Source organism: Lissotriton helveticus, chromosome 12 (assembly GCF_964261635.1).
Source record: "Lissotriton helveticus chromosome 12, aLisHel1.1, whole genome shotgun sequence".
Classification (NCBI taxonomy): domain Eukaryota; kingdom Metazoa; phylum Chordata; class Amphibia; order Caudata; family Salamandridae; genus Lissotriton; species Lissotriton helveticus.
The window spans coordinates 898640834-898667973 of NC_136073.1; the positions used below are offsets into that span (position 1 = coordinate 898640834).

The 27140-nt window shown below is 48.4% G+C and overlaps 1 protein-coding gene across 1 annotated transcript in view; it reads right to left on the reverse strand.

Annotated features, from left to right (window-relative positions):
- KIF1C (kinesin family member 1C) overlaps positions 1 to 27140 on the reverse strand; it is a 710488-nt gene that overhangs the window by 558523 nt on the left and 124825 nt on the right. Inside the window, exon 2 of the mRNA XM_078671146.1 lies at positions 14712 to 14864. Coding sequence (XP_078527272.1) covers positions 14712 to 14817 — 106 coding nt within the window. The 5' untranslated portion in view covers positions 14818 to 14864. The remainder of the gene's footprint in view (positions 1 to 14711; positions 14865 to 27140) is intronic.

Sequence of the window (27140 nt, forward strand, 5' to 3'; positions counted from 1 at the left end):
GTAGTGCTTTGTAAAGGTATGTGGTGTAGACCAAGTTGCTGCTCTACATATGTCATCTAGGGGAATGTTTCCTAAGAATGCCATAGATGCTCCTAGCTTACGTGTAGAATGAGCTCTAGGAGGAACAGTTAATGTTCTCTTTGCTTTTATGTAACATATTTGTATACATCTTACAATCCATCTAGCGATGCCCGCTTTAGAGATAGGATTGCCCTTATGTGTTGGGGAAAATGCTACAAATAGTTGTTTAGTTTTCCTGAAATTTTGTGTCCTTTCTATGTAGTACAAAATGGCCCTTTTGACATCTAGTGTATGTAGGGCCCTTTCTGCTACCGTCTGTGGCTTTGGGAAAAAGACTGGTAGTTCCACCGGTTGATTGATGTGAAATGCTGAAATTACTTTAGGCAAGAACTTTGGGTTTGTTCTAAGAACCACTTTATTCTGATGTAATTGTAGGAATGGTTCTTGTATTGTCAGTGCCTGCAATTCACTTACTCTCCTGAGTGAGGTAATGGCTATAAGGAATGCCACCTTCCATGTAAGGAATTGTATTTCACACCTATGCATAGGTTCGAAAGGTGGTCCCATTAGTCTGGTGAGTACTACGTTGAGGTTCCAGACCGGGGAAGGTGGTAATCTTGGTGGAATGACTCTTTTAAGGCCTTCCATGAAGGCTTTTATCGCTGGCACTCTAAACAGGGATATGTGCTGCCTGTTTTGTAGGTACGCTGCTATAGCTGCTAGATGTACTCTGATAGATGTATACGCAAGATTACATTGCTGTAAGTGTAGTAAGTAGCAAATAATCTCCTTTGTTGATACGTCCAGAGGGTTGATATTATTAGTGGTACAGTATATAGCAAACCTCTTCCACTTAGCTGCGTAGCATGCTCTGGTGGTGGGACGTTGCGCTTGCTTAATTATCTCCATGCAATTTGGGGGTAGATCTAAGTACCCAAATTCTAGGATTTCAGGAGCCAGATCGCTAGGTTCAGGTGTGTGGGATCTGGGTGCATTATTTCTCCATGGTTCTGTGTAAGGTGCATGGGTAGAATTTTTAGCTTTTGGTGTGGCACTTGTGAGAGTTGCAGGAGCGTGGTGAACCACGGTTGTCGTGCCCACGTGGGTGCTACTAGTATCATGGTCATTGAGTGTTGTTGCAGCTTTCTGACCACTAATGGGATTAGTGGGAGAGGGGGAAAAGCGTATGCAAATTTGTTGGACCAATTTATCCATAACGCATTGCCCTGCGACAGGTGATGTGGGTACCTGGACGCGAAGCTTTGGCATTTTGCGTTCTGATGAGTGGCAAAGAGGTCTATCTCTGGTTGTCCCCATCTTTGGAAGAATGGTTGCAATATTTGTTGGTGCAGTTCCCATTCGTGTATTTGTTCCGACTGTCTGCTTAATATGTCTGCTATCTGGTTTTGAACTCCTGGTAGGTGTTCGGCTAACAGATAGATGTTTTGAGGAATGGCCCATCTCCAAATTTCCTGCGCTAGTCTGGATAGTTGGAGAGAGTGCGTCCCCCCCTGTTTTTGAATATAATACATTGCTGTCATGTTGTCTGTTCTGATCAGGACTGCTTTGTTGGTAACATGCATTTGAAAGGCTTTCAATGCTAGAAACACTGCTAGTAGTTCTAGATGATTGATGTGCAGTCTTCTTTCCTGCACACTCCATCTTCCTTGTACTGTATATTTCTCCATATGCGCTCCCCATCCCGTGAGCGATGCGTCCGCTGTTATTGTCACCTGTGGAATTGGTTCTAGGAACGACCGCCCCTTGGCAATGTTTGTTGTGTTCCACCACTTCAGAGAGCGGTGTGTGCGGTCGTCTACCAACACCAGATCTGTAATCTGTCCTTGAGCCTGATTCCACTGTGTCGCTAAACATTCTTGTAGCGGACGCATTTGTAGTTTGGCATATGGTATTAGCAGTATGCAGGATGACATCATCCCTAATAGCTGCATGAACACTCTTGCTGTTAGTGAGTGTTGTGGCTGAAATCTTTGAATGATTGTAAGCATTGTCTGGATCCTGACTGGATTGGGGTATACTTTGGCTTTTTCTGTGTCTATAGTAGCCCTTAAATATTGTTGAACCTTGCTTGGTTGCAGGTGTGACTTTGTGTAGTTCACAGTGAACCCTAGTTGGTGCAGCATGTGAATTGTCTTCTGTGTGTTCTGAAGACATTCTTCTTGTGACTTGGCCTTTATTAGCCAGTCGTCCAAGTATGGGAAGACATGTATTTGTTGTCTTCTTAGGTGGGCTGCAACCACTGCTAGGCATTTTGTGAACACCCTTGGTGCCGTCGTGACACCAAACGGAAGGACTTTGAACTGATAATGTTGTCCTTCTACCACAAACCTTAGATATTTCCTGTGGGCTTTGTGAATCGGGATATGAAAGTAAGCGTCTTTTAGATCCAGTGTAGAAAGAAAGTCCCCTTTCTTCAGTAAAGGGAGTACTTGTTGGAGCGTGACCATGTGGAAATGTTCCGAATTTATGTATGCGTTGAGAGGTCTTAGGTCTAGTATTGGCCTTAAAGACCCATCCTTTTTGGGAATTAGAAAGTATAGGGAGTATACTCCTGTTCCTTGTTGTTGCTTTGGAACCTTCTCTATGGCATGCTTTTGTAGCAGAGATAGTACTTCTTGTTTTAACAGTGTTAAGTGATCTTGTTTCATTGGACGCTGTTTGGGGGGGATGTTTGGTGGGGTAGATGTGAGTTCCAGGCAATAACCATGTTGGATAATTTGTCTCACCCACCTGTCTGATGTGATGTTTTCCCAGACAGGTAGGAACTGTGATAGGCGTCCCCCGACCGGTGTTATATGGTCTTGGGGGAGCTGTATGAAGTCACTGCTTTGGGGTTGGAGAGTTGCAGTTGTTGTTGTTTCCGCGACCTCTACCCTTGTTGTTGTTACCCCTGTATCCACCTCTAGAATTACCTCTGGGTGATGTCGGTGTAAAAGAGGTTTGTTGCTGGCTTGTACCTGTATTTTTGGATCCTCCTCTATAGGTGGACCTACGAAAGGAACCTCTTTGGGTCGGCTGTTGCAATGCTCCCATTGATTTAGCCGTTTCCGTATCCTTTTTCATCTTTTCTAAGGCCTCATCTGTCCCTGTGCCGAAAAGTGTTTTCTCATCAAAAGGTTGGTTCAGTAATGACGTTTGCACCTCTTGTTTGAAACCTGAAACCCTGAGCCATGCATGTCTCCTTAACATGATGCTTGTGTTTATGGATCTTGCTGCAGTGTCTGCCGCGTCTAGTGCGCACTTGATTGAAGTGTTAGTAATTAACTTCCCTTCCTGTATGAGTTGATCTGCCCTCTTTTGATGTTCTTTAGGGAGATGTGTAATGAGTTTTTCTAATTCATCATAATGCGCTCTGTTATACCTTGCAAGTAGTGCTTGTGTATTAGCTATGCGCCAGCTGTTTGCCGCTTGAGATGCCACTCTCTTGCCAGAGGCATCTATTAGCTTAGACTCTTTGTCAGGAGGTGGAGCTTCTCCTGTAGATAAAGAGTTTGCTCTCTTACGAGCGTTTGTGACCACTAGCGAGTCTAGAGGAATTTGTCCTTTGATGAATATTGGGTCTTTTGGAGCTGCCCTATATTTCTTGGGTTCAGTACTCTAGCCCTCACCGGGTCTTTGAATATCTCTGATGTGTGATTGAGAAGGCCCTTAAGCATTGGTAGTGTTCCTGATGTTCTTTGTGCAGCAGGTAGTGTTTCTAATAGGAAATCCTCTATTTGAGGTTCTGCATGTAGTTCTACCTTGTGGTATTTTGCTGCTCTATTAATGAGTTGCGCAAAACCAGTATTATCATCAGGAGGTGAAGGTTTTGACGGATACAATTCAGGGTCGTTATCGTTATCTGACCCTACATTGTACTGTTCCCATGGGTCTGCCTCCTCTGGGATTGTGTCTTCATCATCCCCAGGATGTTCTCCCTCCCCTGTGTCACTTTCTACATCTGTTGTAGGTGTAGATGGTCGTGTGGGAGGAATAGTTGGCATATTGTGAGGAAGAGGAGAAGAGGGTGTGTCTCTAGGTTGTGGAGAAGGGGGAGGAGTTGTATTTGTCCCCATTGTTCTCTTCTTCGGAGGAGTTTTGTCGTCCGATTGTTCATTTTTCCTCTTTTTAGGTAGTTCTGTGACTACCTTGCCAGTTTGTGGATCAATAAACAGAGTCTTTTGTTTAGGATCCGTTTTATATTCCTGTGTCGGTACCGCAGTTTTCGGGTCCGAAAGGTGTTTTTTCTTCTGACTGTCCATTTGTATTTTCGGCACCGAGATCTTATTCGGATCCGATGTCTTCGGTGTCGAGGATGTCTTCGGTGTCGAGGTTGTTTTCAACGTCGAAGCGTGTTTCGGTGTCGACATGGACTGTTTCGACTTCGAGCTTTCCTTGCTATGGAGCTTCGGTGTCGATGTCGGGGTGGGTCGTTTATCGGAACCACCATGATGGGAGACCGAGTGTTTCGGTTTCGGTTTCGTTGCCGGGCCCGAAGGCGGGGCGTCGGAAACTTTTTTCGGTTGTCTGACCGGGCTCGAGGGCGGGGTCGACACCGTGCGTGGTCTGTACACTTATATGTGTGTGTATGTATGTATATATGTATATATGTGTATATATATATGTGTGTGTATATATATATATATATATATATATATATGAACAATTGTTACTTACCTGTAAACAGGTGGTTCTCCAGTATTGGTGTCTTTCATAGATTCACATGCTTGAATATTCCCCGCCGTCGAAGTGGGAGTCCCACGGTATATAAAAATAGCAATAATGCTAATATAACATAAATGATAACATCATCATAATAAAAATAGAGATAATACACACTGTAAAACCTCTACAATGGTAACTTCCATAGGAAGACATTATAAGAGAAAAACTCATTTGTAACATATCAGTGTCATTATGTTGGTCCAAACTGCAGCCAATCAGGCTCCAGCACCCTCTAGAACCTTCTCCTCAGAAGCTCAAGCCCTCAGATTTTCGTAGCACTAGTAATAATAGCGCATGAGGAGAAGAGAGCCTCTGAGGCGAGGAAGGGTGGGTCGCATGTGAATCTATGAAAGACACCAATACTGGAGAGCCACCTGTTTACAGGTAAGTAACAATTGTTCTTCTCCAGTATTAGGGGTGTCTTTCATAGATTCACATGCTTGAATAGAATAGATAGCAGTAACTCCTTAGAACTGGGATTGCTAAGATTCTTAACATGAAGCAAACATATAGCTTAAAAGCATATAGCAATCACAGAAGAGAAAGGAGGAGGGAACAGAGGCTCACCTTATTTAAAGAGATGGCGAAGCACTGCTTGCCCCACTGCGGTATCCGCCTCGTTGATGGAATCCAAACAGTAATGTCTGGTAAAGGTGTGCCTACTTGACCACGTTGCCGCCCGGCAAATCTGGTGTAGGGGCACTCCGGCAAACAAGGCGGTGGAAGACGCCATCGCTCTCGTCGAATGTGCCTTCACTGGACACTGTAAAGGCTTGCCAGCTTGTTGGTGACAGTAGGATATGGCCGCTGAGAGCCATCTTGCAAGTGTTTGTTTTGTCACTGAATGTCCCCTCCGCATTCTTCCATATGCTACAAAAAGTTGATCGGATTTGCGGAAAGGGGCAGTCCTTGAAATGTAAAACTTTAGACAACGGCTGATGTCCAAAGAATGAAGTCTTTGTTCTGCCGGTGACTTTGGATCCGGGAAGAAAGTCTTTAAGAAGACAGGTTCGTTCAGATGGAAATCAGTAGGCACTTTTGGCAGAAATGAGGGATTGGTACGAAGAGACACTCCATCGGCCCTAAATTGCAAATAAGGAGGCTTGATTGTGAAAGCGTGAAGATCGCTTACACGGCGAGAAGATGTTAGGGCCAAAAGCAAAACGACCTTCCAGGTAAGAAACTTGGGTGTCTGCCCTGTGGATTGGCTCAAAAGGAGGCTTCATGAGCTGTGACAAAACCACGTTGAGCTGCCATGCCGGAGGCGGGCGTCTGATAGGAGGAAACTTTCTGAAGAGACCTTTAAAGAATTGTCGGATTATTCTGGATGAGCAGAGAGAGGTGGAGCCATCGTGTCTGAAACGTGAAATAGCTGCCAGAAAAACCCTCAAGGTGGCATGAGAGAGACCAGACTGAGCAAGGCTCAGAAAGAAAGGCAACAGCTGCTCTGGGGCAGAAGTGAGTGGATGGACATTTGCTTCAGCGCACCAATGGCAAAAACGTTTCCACTTTAGCTTGTACGTTTTGACAGTTGATGAAGCTCTAGCAGAAGCCAGAATATCTCTGCATTCTTGGGGCATGTCTAAGTTTGCGAATTCGAGGTATTCAGGTTCCATGCCCATAACTGAAGCGTGGTCGGGTCTGGATGGCATATTTGACCCTCGTCCATTGACAGGAGATCTGGACGTGGATGCAGATGAATGGGAGCGCATTGGGATAACAGAAGAAGTTCTGAGAACCAAGCCTGTCTGGGCCAACGAGGTGCGATCAGTATCAAGTGGCAGGGTTGCCTGCGCATCTTCCACAACGTCCTCGGCACCAACGGTATTGGAGGAAATGCATAGGCGAACAGGCCGCTCCAGTCCATGAGAAGGGCGTTTCCGCTGGACCCTGGATGAGGATGCCAGCTCGCAAAGGCGGGGCACTTCCGATTCAGTGGAGTGGCAAAAAGGTCCATCATGGGATGACCCCAACGGTGGAACACCATGTCCAGAGTAGGTTGATGAAGCTCCCACTCGTGGGTCGATGACGTGGACCTGCTCAACGAATCCGCTAGGATGTTTGAAACCCCCGGCAGATGGACCGCCGTCAAGGAAATTCGATGACGAAGAGCCCAATTCCAAATCCTCTGAGCTAGCCGGGACAAGGGCTGAGATCTTGTGCCGCCCTGTTTGTTCATGTAGTGCATGCTGGTTGTGTTGTCCGTTTGAACCAGCACGGACTCCCCTTGCACCACGGGCAGAAAGGATCTGAGAGCAAGGAAGATCGCCATCAACTCCAATCTGTTGATATGCCAGGTTCGTTGTGACGGTGTCCACTTTCCTTTGATTGAAAGGTCCAGGAGATGAGCACCCCAACCTTCCATGGATGCATCTATGGTCAGTGTTAGATCCGGAGAATGGGCCAGAAACTAAACTCCCTCGTTCAGGTTGGATGGATCTCTCCACCAAAGGAGACCGTCCTTCATGCGAGACGAGACTCTGACTAGGTCGTTGAAGGATCCTGACACTTGGCGCCATTGCAGGTCTAGTTCTTCCTGAATAGGACGAGTGCGTAGCCTGCAGTTCGGGAGCAGAGCGATGCAGGACGACGCCATCCCCAGAAATGATTTCAACATCCGCACAGAAACTGACTGTTTTGAACGGATGATGGTGACTAGACGTTCTATCTTCCCCTGTCGTTCTTGGAAGATGAAGGCTTTTGATAAGCTCGTGTCGAGAATCGCTCCCAGGAAGTTTCTCCTTTGCAATGGTGTTAAATGTGACTTTTCCATGTTGATGGTCAACCCCAGTGACTCGAAAGTCTGCAGACAGAGACTTGTGTCGTGAGCCAGCTGTAGAGGAGACGGAGATTTCAGAAGGCAATCGTCCAGATAAGGAAAAATCTGCACTCCTTGAAGACGTAGATAAGCCATGACTGGGGCCAGGACCTTCGTGAAAACACGAGGTGCCGATCGTAGGCCAAAAGGCAGCACCTTGAATTGGTAGTGGATAGTGCCCACCTTGAACCTCAGAAATTGGCGATGGTGCTGGAGAATCGGCACATGAAAATAGGCGTCTTGCAGATCTATTGTGGATAGGAAATCTCCGCTGCAGAGAAGCCGCAAGACTTCCGACAATGTTAGCATGCGGAAAGATTGCTGTTTCAGAAAGAAATTGAGTGCCCTCAAATCCAGTATAGGCCGCCACTCTCCCGTCTTCTTGGCAATGAGGAAAAAACGTGAGTAGAAACCTGTCCCTTGTTGTGATATAGGAACCACTTCGACTGCACCTTTTAGTATTAGAAGACGAACTTGATGTTGTAATTCTTTGAAATGGGGAGGTGGCGGGCCTGATGGCGGAGAATGAGGAGGAATCTCTGTGAACTCCAAGGCATGACCCTTGCGAACAATGTCCAATACCCATTGGTCTGATGTTATCAGAGACCATTGGGAATAAAACTGCGAGATTCTCCCTCCAACTCCTTGCGCAACATGAGAGTCACTGACGTTTGTTGTTGGTACCCCTATAATTTGATTTTCCTTTATAGGGCCTCGACTGATTTTGGCGAGTAGACTGTTTGTTGGAGTAACGCTGATTTCCTTGATTGAATTGGCGGTACTGAGTGTGTCCTCCTCGAAAAGTGGTGGAAGACGAACCTCTTCCACGCGCGCCACGAAAGGGCTGCTTCTTAAATTGCAAGGAAACTAGCGATTTTGCTGTATCGGTGTCTTTCTTAATTGACTCAAGCGCTTCGTCAATGTGAGCGCCAAAGAGAGATTCACCGTCATAGGGCATGTCGAGTATCTTCGACTGGACCTCCTGCCGGAATGAAGTGGATTTAAGCCAACCCTGGCGGCGGAGAGCCGCAGCACTGGCGAGGATACGAAAACCCGTACTTGCCACATCAATCGCACAGTCGATCATTTCTTCTGATGCCCTCATGCCATCCTGAAGAATCTGTTGCGCTTCAGCTCTTGACGCTTCCGGTATCAGCGAAACCAATGCAGAAATATCTGACCACATTTGCCGATCGAAACGACCTAAAATGGCCAATGCATTTGCAGCACGTACGGACGTAGAGGACATGGTTGAAATTTTTTTTCCCAATAGCGTCCAAACGTCGACCCTCTCTATCAGGTGGAGTAGTGACAGGAGTCGCCGGGTTACGGGATCGTCGCTGCGCTGCCTGTGTGACCACCGAGTCTGGCTTAGGATGCGATAGCAAACAAGCAGGGGAACCAGCCGGAGCCTTATACTTCTTTTCCAGGCGAGGGACTTGTGCAGGCAAAGAGTTAGGAGAGTGCATGATCTTTATACCCTCTTTCCATACAAATTCTATGATAGGTATGGTGTGAATTTGCTTGTACGGTTGGTTTTTGAAATCATAGAGAAAACAGTCTTCCTGTCGTTGTGCTCTTGGTAATTTAAAGCGGTCCGCCGCTTTATTCATCAGCACATGGAAGCTTGCGATATCAACTGGAGGTGAATCACCAGCCTCTGTTTGCTGCGGAGAAGGTGTCTGTATGCGATAGTCATCGAAGTCCGCCATATTTGGATCCTGTTCGTCATCAGTATCCTGGGGTACTTCCCCCTCTTCTCTGTCCGAGTCCTCCACCTCTCGCGCAACTGGTTGCGGAGCAAGAGGGATAGCAGGGCGGGGACGCTCTGGCTGAACAGGCTGCTCCGAAGAATGCTGATGGTTGGCAGGGCCTGATTCCTCCGATGGAGCGTGGCTCGGAGTACCCTGAGGGGTTGGCGGAAATCTTCGATTGTAGTCGTCCAGCATATGCTGGAGGTTAGAAAACAAAGAAACTGGGAAAGAGGCCATAGGAATCTGCACAAATTGTTCATCTTGGTGGTCAACTTCCTCCACCTCCTCGTGCTCCGAACTCGAATCCTGACATTTAATTATTAATTCCGATGGACTATGTGCTTCGTCAATGTCATCGTCGTCTCCAATAGATCCAGTTTCGTGATCAGTAGCCATCAATGGTGATGGTAGCTGGAGACCAGGAGGTGGTAAGTGGAGATTAGAATCCCTGCCAGAGGGCAAGGAAGGCAGTGGCACTAGAGGCATAGTGGCAAAAGAACCCACTCCTGACGAGGATCCTGCATGATCTAGCTGTAATCCCTGCGAAAATGCCGCAGCTGCAGGTGTCGCCGTCGACGAGGTTGTTTCCACGGAGGGCGTCGACGCTGTAGCAGTAGACGGCGACGAGCGTTTAGGCACTATCGTCGATGGAACCTTCGTCGACGGAATCGTCGTCGACGGAATCTGCGTCGACGGAATCTGCGTCGACGGAATCTTCGTCGACGGTACCTTCGTCGACGGAACCGTCGTTGTCTTCTTCTTCGTCGACGAAGCCGTTGTCGACGAGCTGGTCGACGGAGCGGTCGACGTCGACGGGAACTTCGTCGACGGAACCATCGTTGTCTTCTTCGTCGACGAGCTGGTCGACGGAGCGGTCGACGTCGACGGGACCTTCGTCGATGATGAACTCTTCGACGTCGACGAGGATTTCTTCGTCGACGGTAATTTCGTCGCCGACGAGACAATCGGGATCGTCGACGGGACTGTAGAAGCTCTCGTCGACGTAGAAAACGTCGACATAACCATCGTCGACGACAGACGTCGTCGTCATTGAAGCCGTCGACGAAGACACCAAAGCCAATCTCGTGGACAGAACGGTCGTCGACGAGCCCGTCGACGACCGGGGTGTCAGGACTGTCAGAACGCTTATAGAGGCTGGAAATGACGCCTGAGAGCCAGGTCTCGTGGGCGCAGACACAGAAACCATAGGAGCTGTAGATTGAACCTGTGCCATAGTTAAAGCCAACTTTTTCTTCTTCAAAAAAGGAGAAGGTAATTCCTGAACACTCCCACGCTTGGAAGCGACAGTGGAACAGCCTGACTGAAGTCTTTCTGCGTCTGACAAAACATCCTCTTTATCCTGGAGGCGCTTCAACCATAGAAGAAGACTACCTTCCCTGTCTCTGAGAGTCTTAGCTGGAAAAGCTCTACAGAATTTACATTCATCCACCTTGTGTTCAGGGTACAGACAGTAAATACACTTTTGGTGGGGGTCCTTTTCAAACAAACGTAGCTTCCCACAGGAAGAGCAAGGTCTAAACAAAGACTTCTTACTTGACATTCTTGTAGAAAACAATTGAAGAGAAATACTTGAAGAAAAACTGAGCAGAGCTCAGGGAGACTCCCTTCACACGACGTGCGGTAGAAAATCTGAGGGCTTGAGCTTCTGAGGAGAAGGTTCTAGAGGGTGCTTGAGCCTGATTGGCTGCAGTTTGGACCAACATAATGACACTGATATGTTACAAATGAGTTTTTCTCTTATAATGTCTTCCTATGGAAGTTACCATTGTAGAGGTTTTACAGTGTGTCTTATCTCTATTTTTATTATGATGATGTTATCATTTATGTTATATTAGCATTATTGCTATTTTTATATACCGTGGAACTCCCACTTCGACGACGGGGAATATTCAAGCATGTGAATCTATGAAAGACACCCCTAATACTGGAGAATATATATATATATATATATATATATATATATATATATATATATATATATATATATATATATATATATATATATATATATATACACATACATACACACATATACACATATATACATATATACATACATACACACACATATAAGTCACTCCTATGGCAGGCCTTGACAATCCGGAAGGCAGAGTGCTTGGTTTTGTGTGAGAGGGTGCCCTAGCCTGAGCTGAGCCCCTCTGCAGTTTTCGGAAATCCTTCCTTATATATATATATATGTAAGGGGTGCTTACACCACCTTACCCAGGCTGCAAGTGCAGACCTGTTGTGCCAATTGGGAAGGCTTCCCAGGGGTGGCATAAAACATGCTTCAGCCCCTGGTAGGACTCTGGGGTACCTATGCCCTTGGTACATGAGGTACCATGTACTAGGGGCTCACACGGTAACTCAGTAACCAATCTGGTATGTACCTAAAGTACATGCAATCAATTTAGAGAGAGAACAACTAGGCTGTGGTCCTGATTAGCAGGGCCACAGCCAGACTAAAGTCAATAAATCAGTGAAACACAGCAAAAAGTGGGGGTAACCATAGGAAGCAGATCCTACTCTCCTACAGGAAGCAGCTGCACAGTCACTTGAGCTAAATGCACCACAGGAGGTGGAGAAAGCGCTGGTGGAGAAAGCTTACTAGGCTCCCTGAAACGCGACCAAGCGCTCGGCTGGCGCGTAACTTATAGTCCCTTATTACGGGCTAGCCAACTGACTATCCGGCCCTGATTGTGGTCTCACTCAAGGATGTTTCCTGGATTGTTCGCCCATCCCGCGATACAATTGACGTAATTCTGAGCCCTGGCCGGCTGTGATATTTACCCAGTCCGGAATCGGTAAGAATTTAGTCCTCTTTTCTTACGATCAGCTCGAGGCGCCCGATCAAGTAAATGCTTCACGATCTTTTTATTATAGATGCCGTGATGACACCCACCCCCCCACCTAATTCTGCCTGACCTAATTTTCAGTGCAAGCTCCATGGTAAGCACCTGTCCCCGCAGCTTGTCATGATACGTTCGGCTCTTTACCACACACGCCGTATGTCCAGTCACTGTCAGTTTTTCACCATAATGTGCATGTGACCTTTTTGTATTGCGCCAACCGAACTTTCCAACTATCTTGTTCTTTCACCACGGTATGCATGTCACTTGCCGATCCTTATTATCGTGCAGACCTCCTTGATTGTTTTCGCGATTTTGCTCATACCATCACTTCTAGTCGAGTCACCACGCTCACCTAGCTAAGCATGTGATTAGCCGTTCCTGTACAACTGTACTTCCCGAATGCTTAGACCTTCCTGACTGTTCTCGCGGTCTTGCTCGAATCCTTTTGATAAGCATCACTTCACGTCCAGTGTTTTTAAACTTCACTGCCACCGGATGTCACTTGTATTGGTTTTCTTAAAGACAATTCCACTATCTGTTTATAATTGTCTTCTCTTTCTTCCACCTTTGCTATTGTGGCTTATATTGTTTAGGCAAACACTTTGTCCTGATGATGATCCCTTTGATTTTATAAATGGGATCGAAACGCCGTCGACCTTTTATAACACCATATACAATGAAATGTATACCTAATGTGATATGTTTGTAATGGTGTGTAATGAATTTCTGATATTGTTTCATTGACAGAAATCCTTAGCTTCTGCCTAAATATCTCTCTCTGTCTCTTGATTACCTTTTCACTATGCCAGTCTGTAAGCGTCAGGGTACAGGCTTGTGCCCTACTCTTAATGAAATGGCTCATACACAGTATGAAAGGGCCGGAGGATCTCTGTTAAGAGGTTTACCTTGGCTTCCTCCATCGGCAAAGGCAACTCTAGCACCCCTGCAGATTTGTTCTTAGTACTGAAGTTAAAGACACAACGTCTGCAGAGGGCAACCCCAGAGGGGCACCCTAGCTCCACCTCCAGTGAGGTGTACAGACCACTTGCATTCTGTATGGCTAGATATTCTGTAGCATTTGTTTGCAGGGAACAGCAAATTGGCAGCGCTGCTGCCATCGTCGGCATGTGCCATTGAGCCCCAAGGAATGAACAAGGGTCCTAACTGAGATACCACTGGCGATTATTCCATCGGCACCAGCCAATCCTGTACCTGGGGCATTTAGAAATTGTTTGAATCGGAATCAAAGTTGCCATCCAAAGTTTGGGGGAGGAGGGGCTGACAGTGGCGGACAGTGTGGCGTTCCAACCATGAAGCGGGACTTCTATCTTGATGTGGAGTCTACCCGCCTACACCTCTTCTACAGCTTCTTGTTCTTCAAAGACTTAGAGGAGGGAGAAGACTGCAACTTGAACCTGGAGTGCGACTGGCATTCGGGCATTTGTGGCACACGTACCCCAGACACAGCTTCTCCTCCCTCTCTTTCATGGTCTTAAGAGTGTATGAAGCCTCTCCCTTGAATGAAAGTTGTGTTTGGGCCCCAAGCACTACAGGCAGACCTTCAAGAATGGAATTTCTGGATTTTTGTAAATGGGAAATGTTCCAGAGAGAGCTGCTCTGGTTGTGCGTCAAAGGGTGTGGAAAAAAGTGCACTGATGTCAGGGGACTGAGGTGGTGCTTTATGAATCTGTGGCGTCATGTCTGGGCAGTAACTGACGCAGAGACTGATCTGACGCCATTTACACGTGGAGAGCTAATGCAAAGAATTCCAGGTCTAATCAGGCGCCCCGGGATATTCAAAAGGCGTGGCATGTGCAGCTAGGATAAGTCAGAGGTAACACCTCCTCGATGCATTCTTCAGGATGTTTCTCATCATGCTAAACGGTAGACTTGTATCAGTACATGAAATGCCACTTAACTGCAATGCCCTGCTTCCGCTTGGAATGTACAGTTTGTAGAATCCTGGTCTATCACTGTGTGTTCCACCATGACAGGTCTAGTGTAGATTTTATCAATATACATATACTTCAAGGGCCCGCTACAGGCTAACAACAGTCTAACCATGCAGGTGTGCCCCTCCACTACACACACAGCAATGAAGTAACTAATAGACAAGTTGGAATTCTGACTACAGCAATCTCTATGTTTCCACGAAAACAGTGGAACATCTAAGATTTTAAACAATTAAACAACAAAATCACTAAATCATATTCTTTGGTCTTAAAACAAATCACAAGCCATCAAAGGCAAACAATAACACTCTATATTCTATTCGGCAGAATATTAAACCGGTAGTTGGCCATTTTTCTTATATGACTTAAGAGAGTAACTGCACAAATATATCAAACAGCCTTTTTGGAGGTAAACGACAAAACAAATCCAACCTTTGTATGTATGTGTGTGTGTGTATAGATATATATATAGTTTAAATGGCATAGAACAGTGCAGCGCAATCAGGTAATAAAGAACATTTATTGAAAAACAATTTCCAAACATATCCATCTTCAGCTTAATACTTACATGTGGTATTTCCTTGCATCTGAATGACACATTTTGCATCCCGGGTCGTTTCACGTGAGTTAAATGGCCGCACTCTAACTGCAACTTTTACAGATGCTCCCGCCATTTTGGACGAATTGGAGCTCAGACCTCAATGGAATTAGTGGCTGCTACCTGAAAAGAAAAACAAGTCTGTGTCACTATCAGTTTCTCCAGTAGAGTGTTGAACTGTACCATGTTTATTGTTACAGCTGAATAGACAGCTACATATGACATCCAAGCGTTACCCTTCCACTCATCAACCAAATGTCCACAGACACTTGGGAGCCAATGTGAAAAAGACTTGCAGGTCTCAGAGCAAAGTGGAGCGTCTATCACATTTCATACTAATATAATGATGAATTTTGGAAATCAGACAAGAATACTACGAAAATCAAAAGGAAAGCCACCATGGAATAATTGGTCAATGAATTTCTGAAGACCAAACAAATAATATATTCCCAGTCAAAAAAGGAGATCCCTGCATTCTTTTCTACCATAAATACACTACAGAGAACATGCTATAGATCATATGATGACAGAGTGTCAGACAGTTACATTCAACAAAGTAGGGCTCCTAGAATTGATGGGAGAAGAAAAGACATGTAGCTGGAATACAGAAAGGTGCATGTAATAATCTGAATAGTGCAACAGGTAGAATAAAGAACAGCACAGTTTCACACAGATCAATCTTCTATTCTTAGGAGTTGCTTTCAAGGGTACTCTGTGCTCTCGGGTACTTTGGCAAATATACTTCCGTAACAAGAATACATCATAATCAAAAGGTATAAATCAATTAATGCCCAAAAATCAAGAACATAATGAAAACTGTGTTATTTCACTATAGAACATGAAACAATCTACCTGTCTTCAATTCATGAAAGAGAAAACGGTAAAAAAAACAGATTTTGTTCTCCCCCCAATATCTTACACATGTCTATGTAGTTGCAAGATATTTTGCATCATTACTTAGTGATAGAGGTTCAATACCTCAACATTAAAAAGGGTGAGAAAGGGTTACCAAACAGTTCATTCCTCTCTTCCAGAAGCGCGGCTACAAACACATTCTTCAACAATCACAGAAGGGGATCCCCACCAGGCTGATACTTGGTGTAGTCCCGATAAGCACTAGGGGAGAATCCACCTCAAGAACTTGCATGTGTGTCTATGCCATGGCTTGGTTAGCTCAATAAACCTTCACAGAATATCTAGTGAACTCAGAATGCAGTTAAACTCAAAGTATTCTGTAACCTCTGCTCTTTCTTGGTCGGCAAACCCAGGACTCCCAGTGGACCCTGCCTCATAGTGTAGGGGTTCTTGTGGCCCCAAAAGCTAAAGTAGTACTGCCTACCAAAGGAAAACACCTTCAAACAACGTAATTACATAAGCTCCATTTTAGATTTTTGTTAGTCACTGGGAACATTTATTCTTGTAGAACAGCAGGGGATGCAGGTAGGGCAGGGAGTCTCCACTCATTTCTTAACTATAGCTTGGATCAGTTTTTGAACTTTAAGGAGTCACCAAGTACCGGAAAAATAGGCCAGAAGAGTGGCAGTTATGGATTCTAACTGGGCCTCAAAAACAAAGGAGCCAAAAAATCATGATAAGCTCAAACTCAGTTCCCAAACTTGAAGAGAAGACCTGGGAGTGCCTACATGACCATGGCCAGGAAACTGATGAACCAGCTCCTCAAACACTTAAGAGGGGGTGAGAAGATGCACAAAATCATAATAAAGTAGTATTTAATTTTTCGCTTCTCGCCCCTAAATCCTCAATAATTATTACGATACAAATTGCTTAAGTACTTTGATGATTCAATGTCTGCAGATAATATATTACTCATCTTCGCCAATGAACTGCCCAATATGAAGGATGCGATGTAGGCAGGAAAAGGAACTTGTCATCCTAGCTTTCAGTTAAGGCAATCTTCACTCAAGCCATACTCTGAATGTCTCAGAACACGTACGAGGTAACACAGAGCACTCTTACAGTGAATAATGTCTCTTTTCAATATGCCTTATACAAGCAACATTGCCAGAATGTCGATATGTGTTTTTTATATATTTTTTTAATAAAGGCAAATTTAATTGGAGAAATAACTCTTCAATCAGAACAAGTTCTCTCCAATTTGTTTTAAAAACTGGGATGCATTCAAATTGGGTCATTAGGTATCTAGTACAATAGAGATGAAAAACAACAGTTCCATAATGCTAAGCAGTAACACGAGCAGAGGTGTTCACTTGGACAGCCTCGCTCACTGGTTAACCTGTGGTCCGGGGACACATAAGGGTCCGCAAGGCCTACTCACGGGGGCTGCGACTGCTTAGAAAATTAAATATTATTAACAGATGAATAAAGTGGATATAAATAAAGAAGCAAAAGTTCTGTAATTGTGAATGCATTTTAAATTGGAAGCTTCAAATGAAGTTAGTATTCAGTTTGATTCGTTGGAGTAGTGCAGGTGCATCAAAGTGACTATAGGATGGACGATGAGTGGCCATCTGTTCTCTTTTGGGGTTCAGAACACTGAAAAGGCTTAGGAAGGGGTCCACAGATGCGAGAAATACCTTTGTGGGGGTCCCTGGATTCCAATAATGATTTAGTGGGGACACCTGGGTTCCAATAATGAATCAGTGGGGATCCCTGAATTTCAGTAACGAGTATATGGGAGTCCACAAAGTTCAACGGTTAAGTACCACTGTGAATTTTCTCGCTTCTCTGTATTATTTTTCCACAGGTTGCAATGGGCAGTAGAGGGTCTATTTTTGACCCCAAAGATCCAATGAAAGTACAAGAAAATGAGGGGCGTGGCTTAGCTTTAGACAAGATGACAGCATTGTAGTGCTGCTCTGCCGGCCACCGACAACAATCCTGAATAATCCTGCCGCTCCAGGGCATATCGACTTGACTCCTAGTGGGGATCGTCTTGCGGGGGTGTGTCCCGCACCATCGCGGCGCCTGTTCGGGCTCACTGTACACTGAGGGACCCGAGAGCTGTGCCTGGCGGTGGAGGGTCCGGACTGACCGCGACACGAAATGTTGGAGGCGGGCTGAGCGCACGGATTGCGGTGCTGCTTGGCTGCCGCGCTCCCCACCGGCGGACCCGACTGCCTGGCTGCGTTGGGGAGTTGGACTGCGCCTGAAAGAGACCCGCGGCCTCAGCTAAGTGGAGCTTGGCGGGGGCGCTGACACGGGCTGTGCGGGTGCGGGGGATAGTGTTTGAGCGCAGGGCTGCGGAAGTACGTGAGTGGCTGGCGCCAGCTGCTGGACTGGGCTGTGACTAGGGCGCGCGCGCTGGGCCGCAGTGGGGTTTCCCACGTGGTAGGTCGTTGTCGCCCGTGCTGATCGTGCCTCCCCATCCTCCTTTGGGACTGTATATTTTATGTGCACAGTCCTTTACCAGCGACGTGACTGGTGGGCTGCAGTGTCATTATCCTGTCCACCAGACCTGCGAGATTGACATTGTGGGAGTGGAAGACAGGCATTACAGCATAGCAGGTGTTGGAGTCCTGGCACCGTACTGATCCTGTTTGTCGTCCTCTACCTGGCATCAGTTTGTGGCGCCCTCTGGAGGGCCACATGGTGGATCTGCAGCAAGGGCCCTACAATCTGTGACAGACTGTGTATTTGCGGTGAGGGGTGCGCCCCACCATCATCTGGCTGGCGCGCCTGGGAGCTGTGTTACCTGCCTAGTTTCTCAGGGTGGGTTTTTATTTTATGCCCGTTTACGGAGTGAGTATCAGAGCCTACATTGTGCAACTGGTGCGATCGATCTAACAACGCCGTGAGCAGCATTGGGTCCCGCATAAGTGTGAATCGCAGTTGTGGGATTGCATGATGGGCAAACCGGATAAATCACAGCCGCGCCTGACCTTTGAGCTCCGGAAGGGCGCCAAGATTCCACAGAATGCGGCTTCTGACTCGGAGCTAGATGCTGCTGTGCAGGGATCCACAAGCCTGGAAAAATCACTGTCTGCTATACAGGCCAGTTTGCAGGCGATTGACGGGAAGATTGAAGCCCCGAATGGCAGAATGGACCAGTTTTCTGCGAAACTGGATAGACAGGCGGCTCGTATAGGGGCGGCTGAGCAGCGGATTTCGGACACGGAGGATAGGCTACAGCAAGTAGCGGCGAAAACGTCGGACATTACCAAGATCCTCGAGGTTATTCAAGCAAAGAATGAGGACATCGAGGCCCGATCGAGACGCAATAACATCCGCGTTTTGGGCCTGCCGGAGTCCACAAATGTGGGGTGTCTTGATTTCGTGGAAACGATGCTGCGGGAGGTGTGTGGTGTAGACGAGCTATCCCCTATGTTTGCAGTCGAGCGCGCTCACCGGTCTCTGGCTGCTCGTTCTCCTTCGGGTACTCCACCACGACCTATAATTGCCAGTTAGTTGAATTACCGAGATCGGGACACTGTTCTGCGCATCACCAGGCAAAAGGGCAAGATTACCTATCAGAATAACAACAGGTCGTTCTACCCGGATTTTACCGCACAGGTGCAAGCGGCACGGAAAGAGTTCCAAAATGTGAAGAAGCTGCTACAAAAAGAGTGGGTCCCTTATGCCATGCTTTATCCAGCGAGGCTGCACATCGGAGAGTTTGAAGGGGGCAAAATCTTTGCAAGTCCAAAGCAGGCGATGCACTATGCCAGGTCTCTGCAACGTCGACGTAAATCGCCTGACAATACGTCTGATGTGGATGACTGATTTCATACAGTGTCTCACTTTTGTAACTTGCTTTGCTTTAGTCTCCTAGTTGTTTGTGCAGATTAGGTGCTGTCTTCCCCCCTGGCTATGACAATCGATACATCGCATTTATGTTGGTGCTATACTATGCTGTTGGACACCTGGGGGATGCGAGTACAGATAGGATTTTGCTGGTTGGTGGGGGATATGTTGCCTGCTTGACTGATACTCCCTGAAATTGTTTGTGATGGCTCAGGGGGACCGGTCTCTGGAGTGGGCTTTTTACTACATCCTTGGTGGCCCCCTCCCGTCCAGAGTTGGGAGTGGGATCAGCCTCTACTGTTCCCGATGGGTATGACCCACCAAGTACGATGTCTTTTGTTGGGGTTGTTGGGCGTGTGGGGTCGGGGGTGGGTGGTGCAGGCCTTTGGCGAATTGGGGTTGCCAAAGTGGGTGGGGTGGATGGGGGGTGGTTCTTCCTGTGTGCTGGCTTGGTTTTATGATACGGTCATCACTGAACAGTCTGGGACACATGTGGACATATGTCCTTTCTTGCAGCTTGGTGCATGCATAGGCCTGTATCGACGTTTTGTTCATGGCAGGGGGGCAATACAATTGTATCACTTGGAATGTTCATGGCCTAAATACTGCCAAGAAGACGAATCAAATGCTGGCGTACTTGGACAGGCATGGTATTCATGTTGCTCTCCTTCAGGAGACCCATTTACCAAACATACAGAGGGTTCTGTGGCACGTAGGTGGGCGTCCTATCGACTTGCCTCCTCTTATTCTAATTATGCGAGAGGCGTTCTTATTTTGATCAAGAGAGGGATTGCGTTTCAGCCGCTTGACACTTGCGTGGATGATGAAGGTCGCTGGGCGGTGGTGCATGGAAAATTGGGGAGAGTGCTGGTAACCATTGTGAATGTCTATAGGTCAGAGGTTGACGATCCAGCACCGTTTTTGCGTCTGTTTCAGGTGCTGCGTACTTGGCCAGAGGCAGCGCTCCTGGTTGGAGGGGATCTTAATACACATCTCAACCCGCAGTTAGATAAATCCATTACCACTGGGGCACGCATGGTTAAGGTGGCGCACTGTATCCGTGAGTTTATGGAGGAGATTGGTCTGGTTGATGCCTGGCGCCTTCGTCATGATGGGGTTTTGGCGGGCACGCATATTACTCCAGCTTTCAACACATGGTCTCGCCTAGACTACTGGTTAATGAATGGTGAGGCTAATGTGTGGGTGGAGAAGGTTTATAATCTGCCGAGGAACCTGTCTGATCACAACCCTGTCGTGCTTCAACTTGTTGTTCCACTTAACCCGCATCGCCCCTTTACTTGGCGCTTCCGAGCGGGCTCTCTCCTAGACCCCGTCTATGTCGAGTCTATCCGGAAGGCTATTGTCCAATACTTTTAGTTCAATGTGGGTACGGTCAACAGTCCTGCTACCCTGTGGGAAGCCTTCAAGGTCACAATTAGGGGGGGAGTGCATTAGTACGATGGCGGGTATTTTACGTGACCTGAGGGGTCAGCTGCGGTGGGTGGAAGACCGTCTTAGGGAGCTAGAATCTCAATATGGTGCTTCACCCTACCCCGAGACATTGGCACACATTAGGGAATACCTGGAGGAGTACAACTCATTAGCGGCAGCAGAAATAAAATATCTTTCTAAAGGATACGTAGCGAGGTCCTTTGGCGACGGTGGTCGGCCTGGTAGGGTCTTGGCCAGTCGACTGCATGACAGTACTAATGCCCCTCCGATCGACCACATTGTGGACGCTGACGGCAATGATCATTATTCTTGTAGTGACATTGTGGCCCAATTTCGCACTATTTATGAGGCTCTCTATACCTCCCAGGGGGATGTGTCTGAATCTGCCTTAATCAATCAATCAATCAATACATTTATAGAGCGCGCTACATACCCGTGAGGGTCTCAAGGTGCTGTGGGGGGGGAGCTACTGGTCGAAGAGCCAGGTCTTGAGGAGTCTTCTGAAGGCCAGTAGGTCCTGAGTCTGTCGTAGATTGGTTGGGCGAGTGTTCCAGGTCTTGGCGGCGAGGTAGGAGAAGGATCTTCCGCCGGCTGTGGTTTTCCAGATCCGAGGGACTGTGGCGAGGTTGGCTGAGCGGAGGCTTCAGGTGGGGGTGTGGAAGTTGAGCCGGTTGTTGAGGTATGTGGGTTCGGTGTTGTGTAGTGCTTTGTGTGCGTGGATGAGGAGTTTGAAGGTGATCCTCTTGTTGACGGGGAGCCAGTGCAGGCCTCTCAGGTGGGGTGTGATGTGGCTGCGGCGGGGGACGTCGAGGATCATTCAAGCCGAGGCATTCTGGATTTGTTGTAGTCATCTCAGGAGCTTGTTTGTAGTTCCTGAGTAGAGGGCGTTCCCGTAGTCTAGTCTGCTGGTGATGAGGGCCTGGGTGACGGTTTTTCTAGTGTAGGTGGGGATCCATTTGAAGATTCTGCGGAGCATTCAGAGGGTGTTGAAGCAGGACGCGGAGACGGTGTTGACTTGCCTGGTCATGGAGAGGGTGGAGTCGAGGATGACCCCCAGCTTGCTTGCGTGGTCTGTGGGTTCCAGGGCTGCGCCTAGCGATGTGGACCACCAGGAGTCGTTCCAGGCCGATGAGGTGGGTCCGAGGATGAGGACCTCTGTCTTGTCTGAGTTCAGCTTCAGTCTGCTGTCCTTCATCCAGTCGGCTACGGCCTTCATTCCTCTGTGGAGGTTGGCTTTGGCGGTGTGGGGGTCTTCGGTGAGGGATATGATCAGCTGGGTGTCGTCGTCGTAGGATATGATGTTGAGGTTATGTTGTCGTGCGACGTGGGCGAGTGGTGCCATGTAGATATTGAACAGCGTTGGGCTGAGGGAGGATCCCTGTAGGACGCCGCAGATGATCTTGGTGGATTTCGAGCGGAAGGGTGGGAGGCGGACGCTCTGGGTTCTGCCGGAGAGAAAGGATGTGGTCCAGGCCAGGGCCTTCTCTTGAATTCCCGTGTCATGGAGGCGTGCTGATAGGGTGCGGTGGCAGACTGTGTCAAAGGCTGTTGATAGGTCCAGGAGGATGAGGGCGGCTGTTTCTCCTTTGTCCATCAGGATCCTGATGTCGTCAGTGGCGGCGATAAGGGCGGTCTCGGTGCTGTGGTTGCTGCGAAAACCGGATTGGGAGGGGTCCAGGATGTTGTTGTATTCGAGGTAGCGGGTTAGCTGTTTGTTGACAATCTTCTCTGTCACTTTTGCTGGGAACGGGAGCAGGGAGATGGGCCAGACGTTCTTGAGGTCATTGGGGTCCGCCTTGGGCTTCTTCAGAAGGGCGTTGATCTCAGCGTGCTTCCAGCTTTCCGGGAAGGTTGCTGTCTCGAAGGAACTGTTGATTGTTTTTCGGAGGTGGGGCGCGATGGTTGTGCTGGCTTTGTTGAAGACGTGGTGAGGGCAGGGGTCAGATGGGGATCCGGAGTGGATTAAGTTCATGGTTTTGATGGTGTCTTCGTCGCTGACGTTGGACCAGGCGGTCAGGCGGGTGGTGGTCGCAGGGGTGGTGGACTCGGTGGTGGGTGCGGGGGTGTCGGAGTTGAAGCTGTCGTGGATGTCGGTGATCTTGCGATGAAAGAAGGCAGCCAGGGAGTCGCACAGGTCTTGTGATGATGGGATGTCGTTGGTGTTGGAGCTGGGGCTGGAGAGTTCTTTCACGATGCTGAAGAGCTCTTTGGTGTTGTGCGCCTTGTTGTCTAGGTGGTCCTTGAAGGCGGTCTCCTTGGCGGTCCTGATGAGTTGGTGGTGCCTGCGGGTGGCGCTTTTGAGGGCTGTGTGGCTGTCTGGTGTTCGGTCGTGGAGCCATTTCTTCTCCAGCTTCCGGCAGGTGTGCTTGGAGAGCTGGAGGTCTTCGGTGAACCAAGTGGCTTGAGAGGGGCGAGGGTGTTGGCGCAGTCGTTGATCCACTGTGTGAGGTTGGTTGTGTCTGGGTCGGTGGGGTCGGTGGGTGGTCTCCGGGCGAGGGTGATCGTTAGTTGGTCCTCGGTGACCTTGCCCCAGCAGCGGCGCGGCAGCTGTTGGGTGCGGTGGTGTGTGGTGGGTTTCCTGAAGGTGAAGTGGACGCATCTGTGGTCGGTCTAGTGGGGTTCGGAGGTGTAGTTGAAGGAGACGTGGGGACTTGCGGAGAAGATGGGGTTAAGTGTGTGTCCAGCGGCGTGGGTGGGTGTCATCAAGAGCTGTTTGAGTCCAAGGTTGGCTAGGTTGTTGATCAGGGTGGTGGAGTTGGCGTTGTTGTTGTTCTCGAGGTGGAAGTTCAGGTCCCCGAGGAGGATGTAGTCTGTGGAGGCGAGGGCGTGGGTGCTGATGAGGTCGGTGATGGTGTCGCTGAATTGTGGTCGTGGTCCGGGAGGTCTGTAGATGAGTGTTCCTCTGAGGGTCATGTTGGGGTCGGTGTGAATCTGGAAGTGTATGTGCTCGGCGGTGGTGATGGTGTCGTCGGTGTTAGTTGAGATTCTGATGGAGTCTTTGTGGACGATGGCGATTCCGCCTCCCATTCCGTTGGTGCGGTCTCTGCAGGAGATCTTGTAGCCCTGTGGGATGGCTATGGCGATGTCTGGTGCTGAGGTGGTGTTTAGCCAGGTCTCCGTCAGGAAGGCGACGTCGGGGTCGGTGGAGTATAGGAGGTCTCAGAGTTCGATGGCGTGTTTGCGAGCGGAGCGAGTATTGAGGAGGATGCAGCGGAGGTGGTTGGGTTCTTTGGCTGGTGTTTTGGTGGGCTGGATGCTGGTGTAGCTGCAGTTCTGGCAGAAGGGCCCTTTGGGTGCGCTTCAGGTGGCTCGGTAGCAGGGGTGGTCTCGTTCGGTGTTGAGTGCGTGGAGGGTGCTGGAGTCGTAGCGCAGTCTGGTGTTGCGGGTGGGGCAGGGTCCAGGGGTTCTGGCGCTCGGCGTGGTCCAGGCACGGACGGGAGCAGACGGGCTGCGCTTCCGAGCGGCGCCCTCCATAAGAGGCGAAGTGGGAGGGAGGAGCAGGCGGGAGCGGGGCGGCTAAAGGGCGAGTGCAGTGGGCACAGAAGCCAAAAAGGGGGCGGGCCGCAGGGGAGAAGCGACGGGAAGCGGGGAGCGGGGGGGGCACAGGGGGCAAGGGCGAAAAACAAGCGGCAAACAGAGGGGAAAAGAACACAAATTATACAGCCAGGAATGGGGGAGAACAGAGCAACAAACCAAAAAACAACAGAACAGGTGCCAGGGGCTCACCAGCGGCGAACCCTTGGCAGCGGCAGCAGCAGCAGAGGGGCAGTCACGGGCCACCAGGAGGAGCCATGCGGCGTGGGGAGCGACCACAGGTCAGGTTTATCTGGCTGATACGGTCTGTGCCTGGCTCTCTGATGTGCATCGGAAATATCTTCACCTTCCCATCGATGAGACAGATATCAAGGAGGCCATCATGGCGCTGCCTAATAACAAAGCCCCTGGACCTGATGGGTTGACGGTAGAATTCTATAAACAATACGCCGATCTCCTTACGCCACATTTACTGGCAATGTATGCTGAGGTGCACGATGTGGGCTCCCTCCCGCCATCCTAGCGGCAAGCACTAATTATTACACTTTTGAAGAAGGATAAATCTCCCACACGGTGTGAGTCCTATCACCCCTTGTCCTTGATTAACATTGATGCAAAGATTCTCGCCTTAGTGCTGGCCAGTAAATTACATCTATTGATGCCCCTCTTGGGCTTGCCGGATCAGTCTGGATTCATTCCGGACCGGTCTACATCCTGGAATCTACGTACGATATTCGATATGTGCTGAAGATGGAGTTGCCTGCGTGGCCGTTCTGCTGGACGCGGCTAAGGCGTTTGATTCTATAGAGTGGAAATACATGATCTCTATCCTCTATAGGATGGGCTTTCCTCCGGTGTTCGTACGTTGGGTACAGGTTCTTTATACTGATGCATCGGTGAGGGTGGGTGGGTTCACCTCAGACCCATTTGCTATTCAACGTGGCACTAGACGAGGATGCCCATTGTCTCCTTTTCGCCATTGTCTTGGAGCCCCTTGCGTGTAAAATTCGTCAATCCCATAGGGCTGCTGCTTTAAACTTTAACAATCGGCCGGTGGGAATATCTGCATATGCGGACGATATGGTTCTCTATGTCGGGGAGCCGCAGACATATCTTTCCCAGGTCGTCCGGGAATATATCAGATTTGGTCTCTTTTCGGGACTGCACATTAACTGGGAGAAGTCTGTTATCATCCCCCTTATGCCTGCTACAGTGTCACCTCAGGTAGAATATCCCTTAGTATGGACGGAGGACCCAGTTAAATACGTGGGTGTGTGGATACTCCGTGATCCTGAGACGGTGGTTCGTGAAAACTATGGGAGGACCTATACAGATTTGGAACACCGGGTTGACCGATGGGTTGGTTTACCTCTCTCGCTGGCGGACACATAGCGGTGATTAAAATGGTGATTCTCCCCATGTTCCTGTATCTATTTTGTAATGTCCCTGTCAGATTGAGCAAACATTTTTTTTTAAAACTGTGCAGACCCAATTGCTTCGTTTGGTGTGGGGGGGGGGCGAAACCCCCGAGGATTAGCTGGGCCACGCTGGCTTTGCCCTTTGACAAGGGTGGGTTCAATGCCCTGGATTTTTTCGGGTATAATCTATGTGGGCAAGCTCAATATGCTTATTATTGGTTTCGGCCGCATGGTTTTATTCCCCATGTGGCGGAGGAGGAAGAAGATGCAGGCAACGTACCATTGAAATGTGTCATCACACACACCCATAGGCAAACGCCCAGATCGGAGATCAACACGATCGATGTTGCGGTCTCGGCGTGGCATTAGATTGGTAGGCGGACGGACAGATTGCCTTTATACGCTCCAGCATTGAGTATTGAAGGGCATGCCGCTTTCTCGGTGGCTGGGGAACGCGGTCCGATTTTGTCACTTAGAGAGGCAGGTTTTATTACTATGGGTGATCTCTACAAAGAGGGGATGTACATAGCGAGGTCGGATTTGGATTATATATCAAATCTCACTCCTTTATTTCAGTATACTTGTTATAGATTGCGGAGGGCAGTCGCGATCATTACACTTGCTTCCCTGAAGAACCGGTGGTGTTAAAGGCCCTGCAGATGGTCATAGTATCTGCATCTAAGAAAAAAACTGCTGACTAGATTATATAGGGCTGTGCAGGATGAAACAGAGAGCCCGATGGATAAAAGTTTGGAGCGGTGGAACAGGGTCCTCGACTCACCGATAACGATAGAAATGTGGGAGCAGATATGTGTATTGACGGGGAGGCTGTCGTCAAATGGTAACCTCCACATTATTCACCTCAAGTTCATATATCAGGTATATCATACGCCCATGAAACTTCGCAAATGGGGCTCAGGGATTCAGACTGCTGTAGACGTGTGGGCAGGAGGGGGAGGACTTCATTCATCTTGCTTGGCAATGCTGGCTGGTACAACAATATTGGGAGGAGGTTGTTGAACTCCTATACACTATGACTGGCCGGCGGCTCAATTGAACGCCCCTAGAATGCTTGCTGGGATGCGTGCTGGGTTTGAAAGGTGTGTTGGGTCGCTTTGTGAAGGTTGCATTACTGTTGGTCAAGAGGCGGGTGTTATTCACATGGGACGGGCGTCAGCGACCACGGTCTGACAAATGGCTCACGAACATGATATACTGCCGTGAACAGTTAGAATTGTACGCACTTGAGAGATAGTCTCACTTGCTGGAATTG